The 21,603-nt window shown below is 47.3% G+C and overlaps 1 protein-coding gene across 4 annotated transcripts in view; it reads left to right on the forward strand.

The window, feature by feature from the left end:
* Positions 1–21,603, forward strand: part of BOC (BOC cell adhesion associated, oncogene regulated) — a 112,246-nt gene that overhangs the window by 68,396 nt on the left and 22,247 nt on the right. For 3 of the 4 annotated variants that reach the window (XR_003996476.1, XM_030532973.1, XM_030532982.1), the window contains exons 4-10: positions 10,385–10,531; positions 11,244–11,387; positions 11,885–12,178; positions 12,986–13,258; positions 13,885–14,174; positions 19,379–19,541; positions 20,644–20,754. Coding sequence is in view for 3 of the 4 variants with exons in the window: in XM_030532973.1 (XP_030388833.1) it covers positions 10,385–10,531; positions 11,244–11,387; positions 11,885–12,178; positions 12,986–13,258; positions 13,885–14,174; positions 19,379–19,541; positions 20,644–20,754 (1,422 nt within the window). In the remaining variant the exon portion in view is untranslated. The remainder of the gene's footprint in view (positions 1–10,384; positions 10,532–11,243; positions 11,388–11,884; positions 12,179–12,985; positions 13,259–13,884; positions 14,175–19,378; positions 19,542–20,643; positions 20,755–21,603) is intronic. The other variant, XM_030532996.1, reaches the window with a different exon arrangement.

Genomic DNA, 21,603 nt, shown 5'->3' on the forward strand with positions numbered 1-21,603 from the left:
CACCATCGAGTTTCAGCGCCATGCAGGGAAGGTGCTGGGTCTCACTGGATCATTCTCTGGGACACCTGGCATTGGCCACTGTCGGAAGGCAGGATACTGGGCTACATGGACCTTTGGTCTGGCCCAGTATGGCCGTTCTTATGTTCCTGTCATCTTGGCAGATGGCTAAGTGGGCCGCTCCCACCATGATCCCTGCTGTCTTTGGGCAGAGGGAGCCATGAGAGTGGACAGAGTGAATCCCACTGGGGAGTAGAGAGAAGTGGGGAGCCCTGAAACAGATCCTACCTTGGGAAGAGCCTGGATGGAAGGGGGAGAAGATGGAACTGAGGGTGGGACATGAGCAAGACAAGCAAGGAGCAGCACTTTTTGAGGTATGTGGCTGATTGGCATGCCTGAGCCAATCTCTGATCAGGCTAACTCAGAAGACTGATTGAGACTAGCAGTTAATTCCGGCAGTAGAGGTAAATCTGGCTATAGTTTTATAGCCCCCGGGAAGGGAGAGATTTGTGAAGGGGATGGAGGTGGAGTTCTTAAAGCAACAGAACAAGGATCACTTTGCCGGTGTTCAGTTCAAGTCTTCAGATATGGTACAGATGCTTTCTGGGTGTATGTGGCTGGGGTACTAGAAGGTAACTTATTGGAACTGGAGTGACCCCCCATCTTCTTCCCCTCCCCCCCTGCAAACACCAACCCAGTGCACAGAACAGATGGTAATGACATTGATCACTACCAGCCTAAGCTGCACTGGAACAGGATATCTAGAAAGGCTCCATATCTGATTCCCAGTCCCTTGGGATGTTCCAGGTCCTAGCCCTTATGTTGAGAGTGATTGGAATCCAGGGCAGCCTAAACGGAGGGGTGCATGGTCACAGGAGCTGAAGGATGGAATGAGACTCTGTAAGGCTGCCTGACTTTAAAATATATAGCCCAGCGCTGGGCATAGGAATATAGTCTGTTGCTTCCCTTTGCCATCACACCCAGCTCCCCTTCCAAGCCCCTTTTTCTTGTTGTCTCCCAAGAGTGAAGTGCGCTCTGCACTAAGTGGGTGTGACTCCCCTGGAACGCTTTGGGAGGGACGACAACAGTGGTAAAAGTCACATGTTGCTGAAGATTAGTCATCAGGGCCCCTATCCAGCAAAAGACTATAAGCACAGGTTGAACTTTAAGCATGCAAGTAGCCCTGTGGAAGCCAGTGGGATTGCTTGCACACTTTAACTGAATCGTGCTTTGCCGGATGAGAATGAGTGGATGGAAGTGGCAAAGCAATGGACCGTGCACTAGTCACACAAAATGAGCGCAGCTTACACAAAAAGACTGATGAGAGGGATGTAGCAGGAAAAGTCACTAACACGAAGGTCAAAGATAGTACTGGTGTAAGCTGGAGCAGCTCGTGGGGACTTCAACTGGAGTTGCACCTATTCATGCCAGGGCTGAATTTGATCCCACTGAATAGCAAATGGAGGCAAATGGCAATTACATGCCTGTTGAATGCCCACTCAGTGCATGCTGAGCTACTTTGCTTCTTACATCCCTTTTCTTACATCTTAGGATCTCCCCCACCTCCCAGACAAGCACTTGTGAGAGGTGAGGAATATACTAAACTGGGTTTTCTCCTTGTCAAATTCTTGGTTGCAATGGAAGAGGAGACAGAGGAATGCTTTTTTGGGGGGTGGGATAGGAGGGAGAGAATTGGGGGACGGACATTCATATTGGAAACACTCTAGGGCCAGAGAGGGTCATTCCTTCATGCCCTTTCAGCTTCTAGAAACGAAAGTAGCAGAGCAGCCCTCAGCATTGGCTAAGCACATGGGAGCAAGCCTGGTGTTGTTACGAAGTGCCAGTGGGCAGTGACCCCTGCTCTGGGGCATGTTTAGGGTCCCTTAGGAATTTGCAGCTGTCTTCTAAAGAAAAACCCATTCATTTTCCTTCTGCCTGGGCCTCTCAGCTGATGACTCCCCTGACACAGTGGAGGGGGAGGTTCACCTCCATCTTGAAAAAGCATTTGCTTACTTGATTCGCCTCCACCAAAGGCCTCCGGCTACAAGGACTGGGGTGGCGTGAGGGGTGGGGAGGAAATGAAAACACAGGTGGCGCTTCCTGAGTCAGTTATCAGAGGGGAGGGATGTCTGCTGCGGAGACATGGCACATTGGTCGTGATGTGGCACAGAACCAAGCTTGGGATGTGGTGTGGGGGTTGGGGGAGGATGTTGGTATGTGATCGGATGCTAGCATATGAGGGGTGCGTGCATGAGGAGCTGTTTGAAGGGGATCTGACCACTGCTGCTGGGGGACAGGGAGTGACTCTGAGAGGACAGAAATGCATGAAGGAGGTGGGAGAATGGGATTGTGCGCGTCTTGCCGTGGCACTCAGGGCTACGTCCGTTACTCCTCATGAGGAGGAGGCCGACAACTGAGACGTTGCTTAGTACAAGAGGAGAACTCTAACCCCATGGGGCTCTGGCAGCCAAAATGGGGATTAGTGAGGAATAACTCTTCCCCCCCCCCGCCCCACTTTGTGCTGGAGGAACCTCAGTCCTTACCATTTCATGTTCTCAGAGGCCCTTCTCCACCCCTATACGGAAGGCTCAAGCCCCTGGAGCCTGTACTTTTTAGTTCCACATGGTCTCTCACTTGTGTCTGATCTGATCTTATCTGTCTAGTCCATGTACTTACCTGGCCCCCTAGCTGTAGTACCCGAGGGCCTTAGTTCCTCCAAACAAGGGCTTTCCTACTAGTCCTACGATGATTCCTCAACCCTGCCCATCGCCATGCCGGCAGGGGCATGAGCACACATGCACAGGCAGAGGCTGGCTTTCTCTCTCTGTACACAGCTCATCCTAAAGAGAACAAGAGCTGCCCCCATTTTTCTTAAAACGGTGGCTTCAGCACAGTTGGAGCTCAGCTATCCCCAGTGCCCTCCATCCGATGGTCTCAAAGCACTTTATGGACAGTGATGAATTGGGCTATCGCAGCTCCCCAGTGAGTTTTAATGGACAACGACAGTGAGTAGGGGAATAGAGCAGTGGTAGGGTGTAGCATGGGATTTGGGGATAGAGAAGCTGGCCGGATGTGGGGACCAGAGCCAAATACAGTCAGTCAGTGAGTGTTGAGGAGAAGCTGTCACCCGCAGGTTCTGCTGGTCTCAAAATTCCCCATCTCACCTGCCTGCAGAAAGGAGTCGGTGTGGTCTCTCTGGCTCACGTGACACCCCCACTGGGCCAGGCCGGGTACGTGCAGTAGTACTGGCACTATCTTTGCAGCAGCACCTCAGGCCAGATATGACCACACTGCCCCTCTGTTTGCCAGACCTGTTTGTATGTAGGTTGTGAGTGCGCACAGGCAAACACACGCCCCAGGGGAGGCAGAGGCCTGGGTAGAAGCCATTTACAAATACAACTAAACATTATTTGTGGGAGATGGACATTTACTGGAACAATCTGGCATTAAACTTTTGAATAACTGATGGTCAAAATAATCTATTCTGTGTTCTGTGCTTTAAGTTCCTTATCTTTCCCTTCTCTTCCTCTCTTGGTGCCTCTCTCCTTTCTCTGCTTGCCATGGCTCCCCACAGCCTCTCCTATCACAGCTCTTGGCTCTCTCCACTCCCACCCACTTCCTTCCCCTCAGTTTCCCCGGAGACCAGGCTGGTGGGCTGAGAGATGCCGGGAGGAAGGGGTGGTGGTCCTCCTCTTCCCTGAACTGGCAGACTAGCTGCTGTGATATCAAAGGGTGATACTCCTGGAGGTCTGGAGGTGGAAGGCCCCACTGACACTTGCCCGTCTCACCAGCCTTTGGCTTTGCACCCTCCCGTGCGGCAGGAAGATATTCTCCCCGCTTTACAAATGAGGGCAAATGAAGCACAGAAAAGCAAAGCGACTCATTGAAGGCCACATGCTGAGTGAGTAACATAAGCAACCATAAACCCCAGGAGCCCCCTGAGATTTGTGTGTTAATCTCAAGACCATCCTGTGATGGGTTCCCCCTGGAGTGCCCCCTGGAACTGGGGTACCACTGAGCCCTCTGACCCACCAGCCTGGGCTCCCTCTCTCACTGTGCTGCTGTAACAAACTGCAGACCACTCCCGGTCCTACACTTCAACAGCATTCACCAGGTAGGGACACACCCAGCTGCAGTTACATGCAGGTTCTCTAAGCAGCCATTGCATGAATCAATAATAGAAGGGCTACAGCCAAGGTAACTCTCAGCTCCCCAGGCATGCACCTCCCCTGGAGTATAAACCCAGAATTATACTGTCTGGCACTGCACAGGGATTTGTACAGTGTAAGCTCATAGAGTTTGTTCCCTCCCCCACCCCGTGTGGACAGGAAAATGCAACAGCCTTTGCCCCTTGAGCTACGATTTCCCATGCATTTCACTCAAACTCACTGGGTTAGATAAAGCAAAAGCAAGTTTATTAACTACAAAAGATAGATTTTTAAGTGATAGCAAACAGATCAAAGCAAATAAACAGAAATGCAAACTAAGCTTAACATACTAGACAGACTACATATGAATTAGCAGTTACTCACTATAAGAGCTGTTACAAGGTCTTTCATACACAAGCTAGAAAATCTCTTTAGCCTGGATCCAGCACTTCCACCAGTCCAGTCTTTGTTTCTCAGGTGTTTTCAGGAGTCCTCTTATGTGGGGAGTGCAGAACCACAGATGATGTCACTCCCTGCCTTATATAGCTTTAGCATAGGGCGGGAACCTTTTTGTCCCAAAATCGGTTTGTGGAGAAACACTGACATCCTAAGATGGAGTCCAGAGACATGTGGCCTGATCACATGCCCTTGCATACCTTGCTGAGTCATAGCAGCCATTACTTACAGGCTGTGTGGAGTGTTCTCAGGAAGGTTAAGTTCTTCCAGGGTCCATTGTCTTTGCTAATGGGCCATCAGCACTGTCTGGCTTCTTCATTGTTGTACTAGAAAGGCTAGTTGTGGGTGTCACCCAGAGTAAGCACAATTGAAATACAGATACATAGTAAATATTCCTAACTTTAGATACAAGAATGATACACGCATACAGATTGGATAATCATATTCAGCAACTCATAACTTTTCCAATGGTACCTCACATGAGATATTATCCCTGCTTTAAAGATGAGGGCAAATGAAGCACAGAAAAGCAAAGTGACTCATTGAAGGCCGCACACCGAGTGGGTGGCACAAGCAACCATAATCCCCAGGAGCCCTGACTCTGAGATCTGTGTTAACCTAAGAACGATCCTTCCTCTCTATACACCCAGCTCAGTGTCTGAAACACTGTCTCTAATTGCAGAAATCTTGTAGTTATTTTCCGTGTCCTAAAGAACTACGTTCACTGGTGAGCTGCTCTGCATTTGAGGTGTTGGTCTGTTCTTTCTCCAAGCTCATTGGCTCCTAGGCCTCTCTCCTTTTCTGGGTCCCTGTGTGTTCATATAAATCCCTGCCAGCACTGCTGGAGCCTGGGCCTTGGCTCTGAGATCATAATTTGGCCGTGATTAATTCAGACCACCAGGGTGCACATTAATTTTCCTGATGCTCGTTTATATTTTGATGATCAGGGAAGTATGTGTGATATGGGCAAGCAGACTTCTGCTTCTCTCCTTTTCTCCGCCCCCTTCTGTTTGTGTCTCTTCCTGTTTAATCCCTTGATCAAATGTCAGAGGAGAAAACACCCAGCACCCTTCCCCTCCCCAAGGGTAACATTTATTATCAGAGGAACAGAATGTGTTGCATGTTAAGAGTTAACCTTCATCTGGCTTTAATACTCAGTGGAAACATGGCTCCCCTTCTCTGCTTGTCTTAAAGGATTAATCACATTTCTGAAGTTCACTCTTATTCCTGCTTTTTATTATTATTATTTTTAATTGAATGAAGCCAGGAAATTCTTGAAGTCTTGAGCACGTTCACTGCAAATCATTTTTATGACATTGCTAAACCTCTCCTTCTCTTTTCAACCTTCTCCCTCCTTTCTCCCTCCCCACCCCCTGCTTCTCGAATCTGGGCACTAGAACCATCTCCAAACAATGTGCCTGACAACTAATACGTTTTACATTTGGGAAGGTTTTTCAGCACATTGCCAAGGGAGCTGGTTTTTATTTAAAAATAAAAAGAATCTTGCTTTAATCAGAAAGTCTGTTTTGAGACATTTCATGTCACTTTTCCAGGACTGTGGGTGGGAGAACCTTGGAGCCAGAGTTGTCTTTGCTGTTGGAGAGCTGGTATAAATCCCAGAGAATGAAAACACATTTTTCCACTCTCCCGGTCTGCCAAGGGAAGGTCATGTGTAGTCTGCGATCCACGAGCGCTTCTGATCCCTGCTCTCTGAGCTGCCTGAGGCTGTGCGGGCCTTGGATTTGTATTGGTTCCAAGGAACAAAATAGTTGTGTTTGTGATAATGGCACACTCCTGCACAAAGTCGTGGTGGTGTAGGTCATACTGTGTTGCTGTTACATTATGCTTTGAAAAGGCAATGTGGTCTCGTTTCAATGCAGGGTCATGCCACCCTGAAGAAGTGTGTCAATGCTAGGTCATGCTATGAAAGATGCAACTTTAAGTATTGTTGCAACGTCATAGCATATTGCTGCAAGGTGCTGAAGATGGGTCCTCAAAACACAGTGTCATTACCTGCTTGCAGGAGTGGCGCCAAGGTTTTTGGTGCCCTAGGCGCAGGGTCGGCTCGCCGGTCCCGCAGCTCCAGTGGACCTCTCGCAGGCATTCCTGCGGACAGCCCGCTAGTCCCGCAGCTCCGGTGGACCTGCTGCAGGCGTGCCTGCGGGTCCACTGGAGCTGCGGGATCAGCAGACCGTCCGCAGGCACACCTGCGGGAGGTCCACTGGAGCAGTCTGCCGCCATCCCAAATCCTGGCACCCTAGGCGACTGCCTAGGTCGCCTAAATGGAAGCGCTGGCCCTGCCTGCTTGACCTAGTGTGCCAATGCAAAGACATAGCATCATCCCATAGCAGGTGCTGCAACCAAATTCCTGAAATAAATGTTCATCTCTTTAACATTCCTGTGAGCTGGGCTTGCAGGACTCAGGAAACACTTGCAAACATTTGCTAGAAGAGCCACGTTCTAGTTTACTTGCAGTTGGTCGGAGCATGCTTTCTAAACATGGGTTGACTTCATCCACACTGGCTGGTCAAACTGTTACCAGGAACCAGGCTAGCTAGAACTTTGTTTAAAGCACTTTCAAATGGGTTGGTTCCAGGTCTGTAGTAGCTGCATCTCCCTGTCCTATAAGTGAGTTGAGATGAACCAGCTCCCAGTGCTACTATGTTATAGTGCACATATAGGTTACAGGAGCATCTTCACCAGGAATGGGTTTGGAAATAGGTCTCCTGGGTTTATTTTGGTTTATCTTCTTGTCTTTGATGTTGGGGTTTGGCAATCCTGCCACTACCAGTCTGGGACTGGAATGGTCTTAAACTCAGCAGCATTTCTGCTCTCAGCTTCTGAGTGTCTGGTGTAGACCTGAAGTGCTACCTGACACAGGCCATTTCACCTTGGTATTTGCTCCAAGTCTTCTGAGTAGTATTAAAAAATAGAGAGAGATACTTTGCTTCCATTAGGGGTGGGGATGGAGAGCAGGAAATTGTAGGGGGTTCATACTGAGTTCATCTGAGTCCTAAGGTCTCGTTACAGAGACATTTCCATGGTGAGGCAATGGCCCAGCTAGTGTGTCTCTGAGGTCACTGAACTTTTGCAGGAAGAGTCAGCTGTGCAGGGTGGTGGAGGAGCAGGTTCTGATGAGAAGGGGTCAGTCAGCTCATAAAGTCTAGCAGAGAGTCCTTGCAATGTTTCCATTATGGCCTCTAACTCTTTGCCTCATGTGGAGTTGGTTGAGAAGTGCAGCTGGAAGAATATGGACAGCAGGGGAGAAGGAAGGTGGAGGACTGGGCTGGCGGGTGGGGGCGGTGAACAGCTCTGTCAAAACATTCTCTCCTAATGGATTTCTCAAATGTACCAGCAGGCAGGTGTCTCGTCAAATGCCTTCCCTTATGAAACCTGATCTGTTCCTCTGTCTGGTACTCTCATTCTCTCTCAAAGGCACCCTCTGTTGGGTTTTTTAAGCCCCCAGGAACGTGGTGTGTGTTCAGGGCATGGTGTGGGTAACTAGGTCAGTGGACAAAGGAACTTGGCCAAAGTTTGGTTCGTAGCCAGTCATTAGAGCCTTTCTCCCTCTCTGGTATCTTTCAAAATCATTTTAATTTTTATGTGCACAGTTGCATTTAGAGACCAATAATTCCCTTCTGTTTTTTCTGTGACCCCCCCATTCCCTCCAATATCTCCCCAAACAAACTGGGGGTGGGGGAACCTTAGGACACAATAACAATCTAGTGGTAAACCAGCCTGTGGCTGTCGAGTGTTTGACTCGAGCAAGAATTCCCTGTACGGAGATGCTTAGAATTCAGGCAATGGAAGAGTTTGAAGTGGTGGTTGTGGTCACAAAAGTGGATTCTGAAAATGACTTTTTTACTTCTTGTTCCATATTAAGTCTTCTCCATTTGCTTCCAGATCAAATCTTTCAAGTCTGCGAGTTGAAGTGTGATCTTTTTTTTTTTTTTCCCTTTATGCCCAAAGTTTGCCTTCTAAATCTCTTGGATCTATCTACTCCTATGCTCTCATCTGTCTAAACCAGTGGTTCTCAATCAGGTCTTCCAGGGGGTACATCAGCTCATCCAGATATTTGCCTAGTTTTATGATAAGCTACATTAAAAGCTCTAGCAAAAGTCAGTATACACTAAAATTTCATACAGACAATGACTTGTTTATACTGTTCTATATACTAGACACTGAAATGTGAGTACAGTATTTATATTCCAATTGATTTATAACTATATGGTAAAAGTGAGAACATAAGCAATTTCTCAATAACAGTGCGCTGTGATACTTTTGTATTTTTATGTCTGATTTTGTAAGCAAGTAGTTATTAAGTGAGGTGAAACTTGGGGATATGCAAGCCAAATCAGACTCCTGAAAGTAGTCTGGAAAAGTTGAGAGCCACTGGTCTAATCCATCTGTTTAGGATGTATAGCATGTGAAGATGCACAGCATTCATCACCATATTATCCAGGGGCTGAACAGTTAGTTTAGATCCAGAAAGCATTGATCCTGCTCTTTGTCTTTCCCTGGTATCAGCTAAGCAAGCTCTGCTCCACTCCCACTCGTGATTTAGTGTACACCTGCTGTCCAGAGATGGCAATGTCACTGAGGACATGTGAAGTGAGAGAAAACCCCAGAACCAGTTTGAGTCTTTCACAATTGTACAATTCTTCCCTCAGATGCACTCCAGCAAGTTCCTAGTGAAGTCAATAGGAGCAGTGAATGCATAATTAGGGGTAGAACTGAATCCACAGGAGGAAGATCTGGGCAGCAAATATTTTTATCCATTTCCAGCACCTTCCCTCCAAGGATCTCAAAACACCTCACAGACACTAATGAATGGGGACTGGTCCTGCTTCGAGCAGGGGTTGGACTAGATAATCTCCTGAGGTCCCTTCCAACCCTAATATTCTATGATTCTATGAATTAATCCTCACTGCCCCCACATTTTCTAGTTCAAGACCATCCTCCTCACTTATCAGAAGGGGATGTCATTTTCTAACCATATTTCAGGTGTTCAGGCGAAGTCAAAGGATCATGATGTAATCCTCTCTTCTGTATTACCCAGCCTTTGAACCCTCTCCACACAGGCTCAGTTCACAATGTTTGTGGTAGCTTCTGGGCAGCCCAACTACAGTTATGTTTGAAATGGCACTTACCTTTCGAATCTCAATTTTCAGCTGCTCAGTAAATTACCTTTTAGGGCTGGGATTTCACATGTTCATACACATCCCAGGAGCAGTTTATTCACAAAGTTTCTTGATGAGCCCTTTTTGGAGCTATTAGATGATAGAAAGGAGTAGTGTTCTGACACCAGCCCAGTCCCACTCATCGCTGAGGGCACCCCTTCAGTACCATCCATTGCCAAGATGCGCTAAACTGGGTCCTGACTCCAAACCTGAGGTGGTAAAGGTCAGACAACAGGAAGAGGATACTCTTTGCACCAAAACCAAGATCCAGAGTGTGACTAGCTTTGTGCACTGAGCCAGCCTGTTTTGTATGGACATGGAAGACCTGCTCCATGGGGGTGTCAGGAAGCCAAATCAATATTTGTAAAGCTCTTTGAAGTCCTAGGATAGAAGGGCCCAGTGTTAACTATATGCATTGTCTTGTTCCCCATTGTGTGCTTTAGCCCAGCTTTGGAATCTAGCTGAATTACAAGTTTACGTACTGAATATACCTCAGGTTATTGGGGCGGGTTCTTTTGTTTGTTTGGTTTTTTTACTCCTTTCCATTAACTCCTGAATTTCCCACCCCAGTGCTAAGACTTACTGTTCCTGTCCTCTTAACAGAGATCAAAGACTTCAAATTTGATGGCCAGCATGTGATTGAAGTGGATGAAGGGAACACAGCTGTGATTGCATGTGACCTGCCCGAAAGCCACCCCAAAGCCCAGGTGCGCTACAGTGTGAAACAGGAGTGGCTGGAGGCCTCCAGAGGTGAGCTGCGTTCAGGGAGGGGAGGGTCCCTCTACTCTCTTTGCTACCCCGTGCTTCTGTCCCAGCGAGCTCTGTCACGTCTCCATATCCGCTGGCTCTGCCTTTACCTTTCCCTCTAGCTCTCCAGTCTTGCAGAGAATAAGCCCCTCTCTGCCCACTGCCTGATGTATGTCTCCCCCACAGCTGCTCCTTTCTGAGCCGCTGCCTGGCCTCTGTGTTGTCCCCAGGCAGCCATGCCTGAGGGGGCCATGCTCAACAACAATTTGCAAACAGAAAAAGGAGGGGGCCTGAGTTGAATAAATCCTAAGTTTAATTTTGTTAAAATGAATTATTCACCCACGTGACTAGAGATGGGTCAGAACCAAAGCCCCAGCTCTGAACCCCTATGAACCCTTGGGAAGTTTTAAAATCCAGTCTGAATGTTGCCACTTGAGCCCATCTGTACTTGTGACACTTCAACTTCACCAGAAGGTCTGTTCATCTCCCTCCTTCCCAAATCAGTTCTCTCCTTGTCCCAATTCTGAGACTGAATCAGCTTATTTCCAGGAGAACCGTTCTTGTGATGTTGATTTATCCAGTTATCTTTCCCTCCTCTTTTCCCACCTTCTCCCTTCCCTTTGCCCAGGCATGTTTGAAACACACTGCTGAGATGTTATCTGGCTGGTAGAATAGCTCCTCACAGAGAAAGGTCCTCTCTTCTTTTCCCTTATAGACAACTACCTGATCATGCCGTCTGGGAACCTTCAGATAGTCAATGCCAGCCAGGAGGATGAAGGAACGTACAAATGTGCTGCCTACAACCCCGTGACCCAGGAAGTGAAAACCTCCGTCTCCAGTGACAGACTCCGCGTGCGGCGTAAGATGCATCCCTTTAAACATTTTGGGTTCCTGGCCTCCAACTCATCCCTCTTTGCATGTGCAACATTATCTTTGGCATCTCTTGACTGTTGAGTGTTTACTTGTGCAGCCTCCATGTTCTATTATTGTAGCTTTATGTATGGACTTTATGTATTTGCTCCTGGAAAACTTCCTTTGCAGCAGATGTGGAGAGCTGTAGTTTTCACAATAGAAGCTCGAGAGGTCTGTTCTCTGTGCTGCATGCACATGCAGCCACCCTGCGGAATTGTTATACCCTCTGAGGAGCATTTAGACCTGGGAGCAAGGGTCTGAACTCCACTGCTTGACTGGGTCCCCTGCACATTGGTCGCATAAGAACTACCAAGTTTCTCAGCCTGCATGGTGCATCCGTCTGTCCTATTGTCCAGAGGAAGCAAGCATTCTTGGGGTGCCACTGCCCCAGCCTATTTGTAGGAGCTGCAGTGTCTTATTCTTTTTCTTCTCCCACCTCACCAGGCTCCACAGCAGAGGCAGCGCGGATAATCTATCCTCCGGAGGCTCAGACCATCATCGTCATCAAAGGTCAAAGCCTCATCCTGGAATGTGTGGCTAGCGGGATCCCGCCTCCCCGGGTCACTTGGGCCAAGAACGGCTCCAGTATTTCTGGCTACAACAAGACTCGCTTCCTGCTCAGCAACCTGCTGATCGACGCCACCAGCGAGGAAGACTCCGGCACCTACAGCTGCATGGCTGACAATGGGGTGGGCGAGGCTGGAGCTGTGTTCATATTCTATAACGTTCAGGTGTTTGGTGAGTAGTACTGCAGCTTTCCTACCGTCTCCCCAGACAGAGCCCGGGCTTTCTCCTAGCACCTGTTTCAGGGAGAAATATCCACCCCACCTCCATTATAATGTGAAGTGAACCTACCCTCCTTGCTGGCATCTTTAGTGCCAATTTTAGTATAAGGTGATGGATTTGCCCCTGAGGACCCCATCGCCTGCACCTTTCTCCCACAGGTTCCACTCTGAGTCTAAGATGGGAATCCCATCTCCCATTATTTATATTTCTGCTTTGGGTACTCTATAGCACCCATTAGCGTAGTATCTAGCGCTTTCCAGGTACATTGAAATCTGCATGGGAAGGGACCCTAGCGGACTTCAGAATCTGAGCCTCCTTTTTCCAGAATTTGAGGCAAGAATGTTTAGGAAGATAAGTCCCAGATAATTCTGTAGAGCATTTCCCCCTTCCGACAGGAATTAGCTGGGACTTGAACGGATTTGGTTTGAGCCAGCTGTATTTCATCCAGGTGCTGGTCTCCTGTAGGCATCGGGACACCCTTGTAGTGGCACTGGGGAAAAATGGGATACACAGCTGTGTGTCATTGACATACTGTGGACACTGGACGTGTGGCATCCCACCACCTTGTTGAGTGGTCTCCTGTGGAGACAGAAGAGGTGACAGGGTGGATCCTTGGGTGACCCCATCAAGGAGGAGGACTTTTCTTGATTGAGGCTCAGTTTTCCAACCTCTCTCTCTGCTAGAAGCGAATGACCAATCATGGTGTGCACTTTGCCAGAGCTAAAAGAAAGTTGTTGTTTCATGGCTTTTGCCCTACAGAACCTCCCGAGGTCGCCATGGAGCTGTCCCAGCAGATCATCCCCTGGGGTCAGAGTGCAAAGTTCACCTGCGAGGTGCGAGGGAACCCCCAGCCCTCGGTCATGTGGCTGCGCAATGCCGTGCCTCTCTCCTCCAACCCCCGGTTTCGGCTGTCCCGTAAGGCTCTGCGGGTGATGAGTGTGGGGCCTGAGGATGATGGGATCTATCAGTGCGTGGCAGAGAATGAAGTTGGCAGTGCACAAGCCATGGTGCACCTTAGGACCACCCAGCCTGGTGAGTCTTCAGTAGAGTTCACAAGTTACCTTCCTGCAGACATCGGTGCTTTAATTCAAGGGGCTAGTGTACAAATAAGTCACTGGAGTATGAAAGGGCTGATAACTCCTTTCTGTCCTGCTTGTGTTTCAGCTGTCCTGCTCTTCTAGCAGCTTACCTCCAAATTGCTAGGGCACCCCCAGCTGGCTCCTCACACTAGGATCTCCATGTCGCCTGGTAGGAGCTGGCTATGTTACAACAAGTGCCACTTGTCTCTTTCGAGTTTTATCATGACAGGAAGGGGTGGGACCCCACTGGGCCTGTCTGTGGTAAGAGGTGCTACAGAGCGATAGGAAGCTGCCCTCTCTGCAATCAGCCCCAGTGTCCATTTGCCCCGTTGTTATTGTGGGAGAGATGGAGGGGTGTGTTATAGTTATACATGATGGAGAACATCGTTCAGACAGAGTGAAATGGATGCAGCAGCCTAACACCTCTTGAGTAGTTTGGCTATGGTTCCTCTAAGGTTCATGGCACCAGGGCTAGCAGGAGAATTGAGGTTGCTTCCTACTATCTCTGTGTTTACTAGTGATTTAAAATGGCGTTTGTTCTGTCTGCCCCCCCTCCCTCCACCCCAACTTGTATTTCAGGAACAACTATGAAGCCACGGCAAGACTCCAGGTCGGGCTCAGCTCAGTCCCCCACACCACTGTTCAGCGACAAGGCTCTGAAGGAAAAAGCCATGTTGCAAAGGCCGAAGCCTACTGCGCTGGAAGCATCTTTCCAGTGCATGACTAACAGAGGGCAGGTGTCTCCGGCTGAGGCGCCCATCATCCTCAGTTCTCCCAGGACGTCCAAGACGGACTGCTACGAGCTGGTGTGGAGACCGCGACACGATGGCAGGGCCCCCATCCTTTACTACACTGTGAAGCATCGCAAGGTACCACCATGCTGCTTCCATGTTTCCATCACTGATGCTCTGTAGGTGAATTTGTGACTGGGCTGAGCAGTTATCTAACAGTGCAATCCAAGTGCAGCCACTCACCTCATAGGGGCAGTCACTCACCCTTGCCTTACCTGTGACATTTGGTTTCCTCCTGCGTTTGTTGCTGGGATGTCCTAAATTTCTGAAACTAAGTCTCTAGGGAAGAGCACACATTGACTCGCTCTGTAACATCCTGTGTCTGAGCCAAATCACCCAGTGACAACACCCAAAGCCAGAGAACACTCCTCTGCAGCTCCTTGGTGCTACCATAATATAAACATTAAATAATAATTTAAAGGTACAGAATGCAGGCAAGAAAATTACAGTTCCTTTTCATTTGGAAAACCCAACAATGTGAAATGCATCCACCCCACTCCCCCACTAACTAAATGGTGCTGTCCAACAAATAGCAAGGCTGGGACATGATGTGCAGGATTGCTATGCTGACAGGTACGGTAGCTGTCCTAATAATCCTAAATCTTCAGGGAATGTCCCAAACTACCTGTTTTTCTAGGCTTTCTCCTGGAAGCCAATACATGACAAGATGATGAGCACACAACCTACCTGGTGGTGTGGAGTGAACTGTTATTGCTCTGGTAACTATCCTTGCCTTGTTTCAGGGATTAATCCCTTGTAACATCACAAAATGTCTTTGCCCAACCTAATCACTCATGATGCTGCTCCTCCTGGTGTGAATCATTGCTGGGACTTTCAGACTGATAGGCCAGATTAAAATTTCCATCACTCGCACCCTAGAATGTTATTTTAACACATCAGGTTATAACTGTTCATTAACATTCAGAATGATGAACTTCAAATTTTCATCCTGAAACACAACTTCTGTTCGAAATGCAAATATACACATTCCTTATGTTTGTGCAAGTTCAACTCTGGGCCATAAATTTCGATAGGGGCCACTGGGCTAAGATGCTTCATTTTGGGGGGGAGATGTCAAAAACTACAGAGCCCAAAATCCAACTGCCACTTGAAAATGTTGGGACGCTGTCAAGATAAAAATTCTACTTTTTTTTTTTATTATTTAAAAAATTCCTTCCTACTTTTAATAAGTTAGAATGTTGGGGGGTATTTTTTTTTGTAATTTACTGCTGCTGTTCATTTACTTGTTGCATTTCCTTCATCATGGACAGAAAACCGATATAGATTTTCCTGTTTTCACGCACTCCAATTTAGTTGTATTTGGAGGATTTTAAATTTCAATTACATACATAGGAAAAATGTGCCGATTTTCCCAGAAATGGTTAAGTTCATGAAACCATTTCTAGTTTAAGGCTTTATAACCCCTGAGAACATCCTGGTTTTTTTTTCCTCCCTAAATAAAACTGAAATCTGGGGCATAAACTAACCATGTCTCTTTAAACAGCCATTTACAATAAAGATGTGAGATGTCAGCACAAGATCTAACAGAGAAAAGGGATAAAACCATTGGCTCATTGAGTCTTTCCATCTGCAAGGACAAGATGCAGCCCCCGAATAGCACTGGAATGAAACCAATTCTGCGGGTGATCTTAGCTTATGGGCTGCAGTTTGTTTTTGTTTTGTTTGTTTTTTCAGTGCTTCACCTGGAAGGTCATTAGGGCAGAGAAGGTTGCCAAGGGTCACTGCTGTCTGCACCAACACATTTTCAGTGTAGTCCAAATTCTCAGTTGGAGACTCTTGCTTGTGCCTCTTAGGTCCCTACATATGGAGTTTAGCCCCATTAACCCTTAATTTGCTGTCCTTTCTGTGACTGCTAACCCAAGGGATGTTTAGAATTAGGTTTTATAAAGATCCAGATTTAATGAAAACTAATATGAATAGAAATATTTGTGTGTATGTGGTGGGGAGAGAGGAGTTATTTCAATTTTAAAAATGTATGTGAGAGAGAGAGAGAGAGAGAGAGCACACACAAGATCTGCTCTGTTGGAAATCCATATATGTCAGAGCGGTGCTAACCTAGGATCTGATTCTCAGCCATGCTGAATACCTGCGGTTCCTATTGACTTCAGCTGGAATTGTGTGTGCTGAGTGCCTTTGAAATCAGGCCCCTTAGGGTATGAGAGTGAAACTGACCAGTCAGCGGAAGGAAGTGCATAAAAGTAAATAAAGAGCACAAATAGTGAAAAGCAAATACAATTGTGAAGATTCTTTCTGTTGTGCTAACTTCAGCAGCTCTCCGTGATTTAGAGACTTTCACAAATTTGTATCCACCCACATTTACCCACTCTATAGACATGGGAGCAACTACTCTACTGTTCTACAGTCTAAGGGAAGTCAGTTCCTACCCAGTCATTATCTCTGGTTTTAATATTCTTCTTTACACACACCCCAGCTCCTGCTTTCTTGAATGTAATAGTCCTGAGGGACCTCTCTCTGGCCTCGCAATCCCACAGACTCTGTAATAAAAATAAAATCTGTCAGTGTCAAATCCGTTAATCCATCAGTGTCAAACACTCAGAGAAGATATATTACATTGCAGAGGCTTGGCATTTCCGTTTCATCACATTGCCTGCACTGTCACCGCTCCTTTCCATGCAGGGTCATTGAGGTGTCCTGCCTGCTTGCCTGCACAATATTATCCTTGCAGTTGCAGGTTCCCCTCATTTGGTTGGGAGGAAGGAAAAGAGAAATGCCCTATACTTTGTGGTACGGGGCATCTTGACCTGGTTGTTCAATTATACTGAAAGATAAAGCTGTGTTTAAAAAACTCTTTGGAGGCCATGGCCATATGCTGCATATTCCATGAAGAAAGCTATGTTGAACGAACATTAAGGTTGCAGGGTAAAGTTCTCAAAAGTCAGGAAATACCAGACATCAGGTCACAAGCTTAACTCCGCCCCCTTGTTCCTACACGTGTCCGTTCAGTGTTAAACTAGATCAGGGGTCGGCAGCCTTTCAGAAGTCGTATGCCGAGTCTTCATTTATTCACTCTAATTTAAGGTTTTGCGTGCCAGTAATACATGTTAATGTTTTTAGAAGGGGTCTTTCTATAGGTCTGTAATATATAACTAACCTATTGTTGTATGTAAAGTAAATAAGGTTTTTAAAATGTTTAAGAAGCTTCATTTAAAATTAAATTAAAATGCAGAGCCCCTCGGACCAGTGGCCAGGATCTGGGCAGTGTGAGTGCCACTGAAAATCAGCTCGTGTGCCACCTTTGGCACACGTGCCATAGGTTGCCTACCCCTGAACTGGAGGGTCACATAAACTCATATTATGTAATATAGCTTTAAATAGCACTGACTGTCTTTGCCCCGTTCTAGGCAGCATGAGAACATCTCTCCTTAGCCATTGGCTGGATCTTTCCAAGAAGCCTAAGGGAGTTAGGCACCCAATTCCCATTGAATTTCATTTGAGAAAGCCCAGTCTTAAAATCCCCTTGTGCAGACAGTTTTGTTTTGTATCACTGGAGCTGACCCAGCTCTCTGATGTTCTCTTCCTTGTTTGTGCATCAGTGAGGCCCTCAGCTAGAGTGTATGCAGCATTGGGAGGTGGGTTTAAAATCCCCCTTCCCCTGCTGAGGGTATTGCATTGAATAACACTGAGTCCTTGTTAATGGGCACTCCCTTCTTGCACTAGCAGGACAAGTGATTTTAAGGGTCCAAGGACTGTAATTGTTACTCATTATGTACCGAGCCAGCAGGGGGTGCTCAGCATTTCACACACTAAGGGGAAATTATTGCATGGTATTTGATTTCCCCTGAATTTCCTGATGACTGAATAACAGATGTAAAGAGCTACACCCTGATATTTGGTATCTGAAGCCTGATTGCCATGGGGGTAATGGCTTGTTGATACTAAACAGAATGGATTGTGACCTGCAAGCAGGTAACTGTGCACTCTAGCATGCAGGGGCTGATCAGCTAAAAAAAAAATCTAGGCAACTTGCACAGCGGGAAATAGATGAGCCTAAATCTCACAGAAAGTAAATGGGACCTAGGCTCCTAAGTCACTTAGGCACTTTTGGAAATTGTACCCCTTTGTGTTTCGGTGGGAGCCTTCCCACAGCAAATATAAATGGCACTGCTTATGTTTGTCCAGACATGCAGAGCAACCAGACACTTTAAGTCAGAATGACGGTTGTTTTATCATAAGTGAAACACCAAAAGGAGACAGAACAAAAGTGAAGTCACCACGAGAGAGCACACTGTGTGTGCGCGCATGCAGGCGCAGTCTGACAGTCTGCTGAATTGAACACAAAATGGTAGACAGAAGAGTCCTCAGAGATTTAAATATGCATAACCATTACACAGCTAAATACCCTGCAGTATCTATTAAGGTAGGGTGAGACTAGAGCAGTGGCTCTCAACCAGAGGGATGTGTACCCCTGGGTGTGCACAGAGGTCTTCCAGGTGTACATCAGCTCATCTAGATATTTGCCTCGATTTACAACAGGCTACCTAAAAAGCATTAGTGATATCAGTACAAACTAAAATTTCATGCAGACAAAATGAAGAAGTAAGCAATTTCTCAGTGACCGTGCTGTGACATTTCTGTATTTTTAAGCAAGTAGTTTTTGAGGAGGTCAAGGTTGGGAGTACACAAGCCAAATCAGACTCCTGAAAGGGGTACAGTAGTCTGGAAAGGTTGAGAGCCACTGGACTGGAGGGTGGATAAGCTGTACTAAGGTCAGAAGAGCCATCCCCAACACTTGGAGGCTTACCGTAGACATATCTGACCGGTGAGCTTTGCAAAATTGGGATGGAAAATCGCACTTCTTTGCAGAAAGCCAAACAATGGCTGGGAGGGACAAGTGAGACACTCTTTCAAACTTTCCAGGCATTATTTCAAGGTTTAGGCAAAAGTTCAAGTTCAGCCTAAAAGTAAAAGAAAGCCTGCCCCCCTTTCCCCTGGTCACAGGGGCAGCTCCAGGCACCAGCACGCCAAGCGTGTGCCTGGGGCGGCAAGCCACGGGGGGTGCTCTGCCGGTCGCCACGAGGGTTGTAGGTAGGCTGCCTTCGGTGACATGCCTGCAGAGGGTCTGCTGGTCCCGCGGCTTTGACAGACCTCCCACAGGCTGCCGCCGAATCCGTGGGACCAGGGACCTCCCGCAGGCAAGCCGCTGAAGGCAGCCTGCCTGCCGTGCGTGGGGTGACAAAATACCTAGAGCCGCCCCTGCCTGGCCAGGCCAGTGATCCCTGTGCTTGTTACTTGTTCTTCAGCAGATTATGAACTCTTCAGCCAACTGGACGGTCAGGGACATCCCTGCAACTCAGCACCACCTGACTCTGACCAGACTGGATCCTGGGAGCTTGTATGAGGTGGAGATGGCAGCTTATAACTGTGCAGGCGAGGGACAGACGGCCATGGTGACCTTCAGGACTGGTAAAGGCCAAATCTTTCCCTAGATGCTTTGGTTTAACTCCCTGAGTTCCCATCTCCCAGCCCGTGATAGCAGGCACCGTTCTGGAGCTAGCCTCTCTACCTCGTACCCTGCCACGTATTGTGTTTTGGTTCGGTGCCTGTCAAGTGGAAAGGCAGCTGTCCCCACGTTCAGAGTCACCGTCCATTACAGGAGAAAATGAGCAGGGTGGTAGGCAGTGTGCTGACAGCACTGGATGGGGGGAATCAGGATTCCTGGGTTCCATTCCTGCTGCTGCCAATCACTGGCTGGGTAACCTCAGCAAAGTCAGTTCCCCTCTCTGTGGCCCAAGTAGAGGTCTCTCTACCAATGGTTATCAACTTCTCAGGTTCAGCTAGTGGGAGAAATGGTGATGGATTTTTCAGGAAGAATTTAGAAATGTTTTTAAATGGCAAAAAATGTAGCTGAACATTTCTAAAGAGTCACTTGTTCTTCACAACATCTCTGAGCCTAGAGCCTGTTCATCATTGCTGAAGGTCCTACTTCATTTGCGAAATTGCGGGTCCCACAATATTAGGTTTCCATTGCAATTTTGACTGTAATTAGCTTACTTTGCCCAGTCCACAATTTTGCATGCATTTTGAGATTTGCAACACACACTTGTTTCCTCGTTAGTACAGTAGAATCCCATTTATTCGAGCTGATAGCGGCTGGAGCTCAGGCTCTCAGCCTCATACTGTTAATATAGTTGCAGCAAAATGTCTAGTTATGGAGAAAAAAAATTAGCAGGTATAACATAATACTTGAGTATTTATATTGTTCCAGGAAATTTATCTTAAACAAATAGGTCTTTTCTAGCTTTTCCAAGTTACCGCAATTAATAAAAGTCCATTATCACTTTTCCACGATTTTCCACACCTTGCCTGCAACTCAGCTGCAGTTGTTTTGACAATCATCCTGCAATACAAGTAGGGCCTTATCAATGCTGTGAAATCCTCAGGTTCTGTAAGTGCAAAGTGCTACTATTCCCATGTAGTGGCTACAAATTTCCAATGGGAAATAAACACCAGTGGATAACTGTCCATCACGCCTCATCTTCTCTGATGTCATTTCTCTCTTGGCCAGGCCGACGACCAAAACCCGACATTGTCGCCAGTAAAGAGCAGCAGATCCAAAGGGATGACCCAGGCACTAGCACTCAGAGCAGCAACCAACTGGACAACAGCCGCCTCTCCCGTAAGGCCCTGCCTGAGTGGGGAGGGGCAAAATGCCATGTGTGTTGTGGGGATCCAAGGCCAGGCTGTGTCGGGATCAGAGTCAGTCCCTGGGTAACGTTAAGCTTAGTTTATGGGGTTCTTTTTGCTCATGACTAGTCGAGCACAGAGCATTTGTGTCACCTGCAGAATGGCACACCCATCCCCAAGGAGACCATCGAACATCTACCCTTCTCTTTAACTGAATTTCATGCTGGTGAAGGGTGCAGTTTTCCCAGCCAGGGAGACTGCAAGCCACAGAACCAGTGCAACATGGCGAAGGGACCATATACATTTCCCACACCCCATGCTGCTCTGGAGGGACCCCTTCCAAGGATGAGTGGGGAGTCCCGGCTTTGTAGCCCATGAGGTTCTTGGCCTTTCAACTGAGCCTGCTAGCAGGGGGATGTTTAGTGCTAACTCTATGGATGGCTTTGTGCAGGGCTGGGCTTTGGCATTTCATTGCAGATGGGGAACGTCAGTATGAACGTCCTGTTTGTCATTTTTGTCAGTATGAACAGCTTGTCCTGTTTGTCATGTCCCATCCCATGTTTGACCTGGGTATTGTTTACTGGAGCCATTACCCTTCCTATGAAGTTTCCCCTTTTTATTCATTCTTCCTTCTCATTCTCCTTCCTTCACTCCTGTTCTCTTTCCAGTTCCTGCATATCTTTTCCTCCCACTATTTTGATGGTTTTCCCTCAAACTTTTTTTCTCATCATGTATAATTTTTCCATGTTTCTCTGTTGTCTCATTTCACTCTCTCCTCCTCTCTCTCTCTCAGCTGCTGTATCAGTCTCTACCATCTTACTTATCATTCACTGCCTCTGCA

The sequence above is a fragment of the Gopherus evgoodei genome, chromosome 1, assembly GCF_007399415.2.
Source record: "Gopherus evgoodei ecotype Sinaloan lineage chromosome 1, rGopEvg1_v1.p, whole genome shotgun sequence".
Classification (NCBI taxonomy): Eukaryota; Metazoa; Chordata; order Testudines; family Testudinidae; genus Gopherus; species Gopherus evgoodei.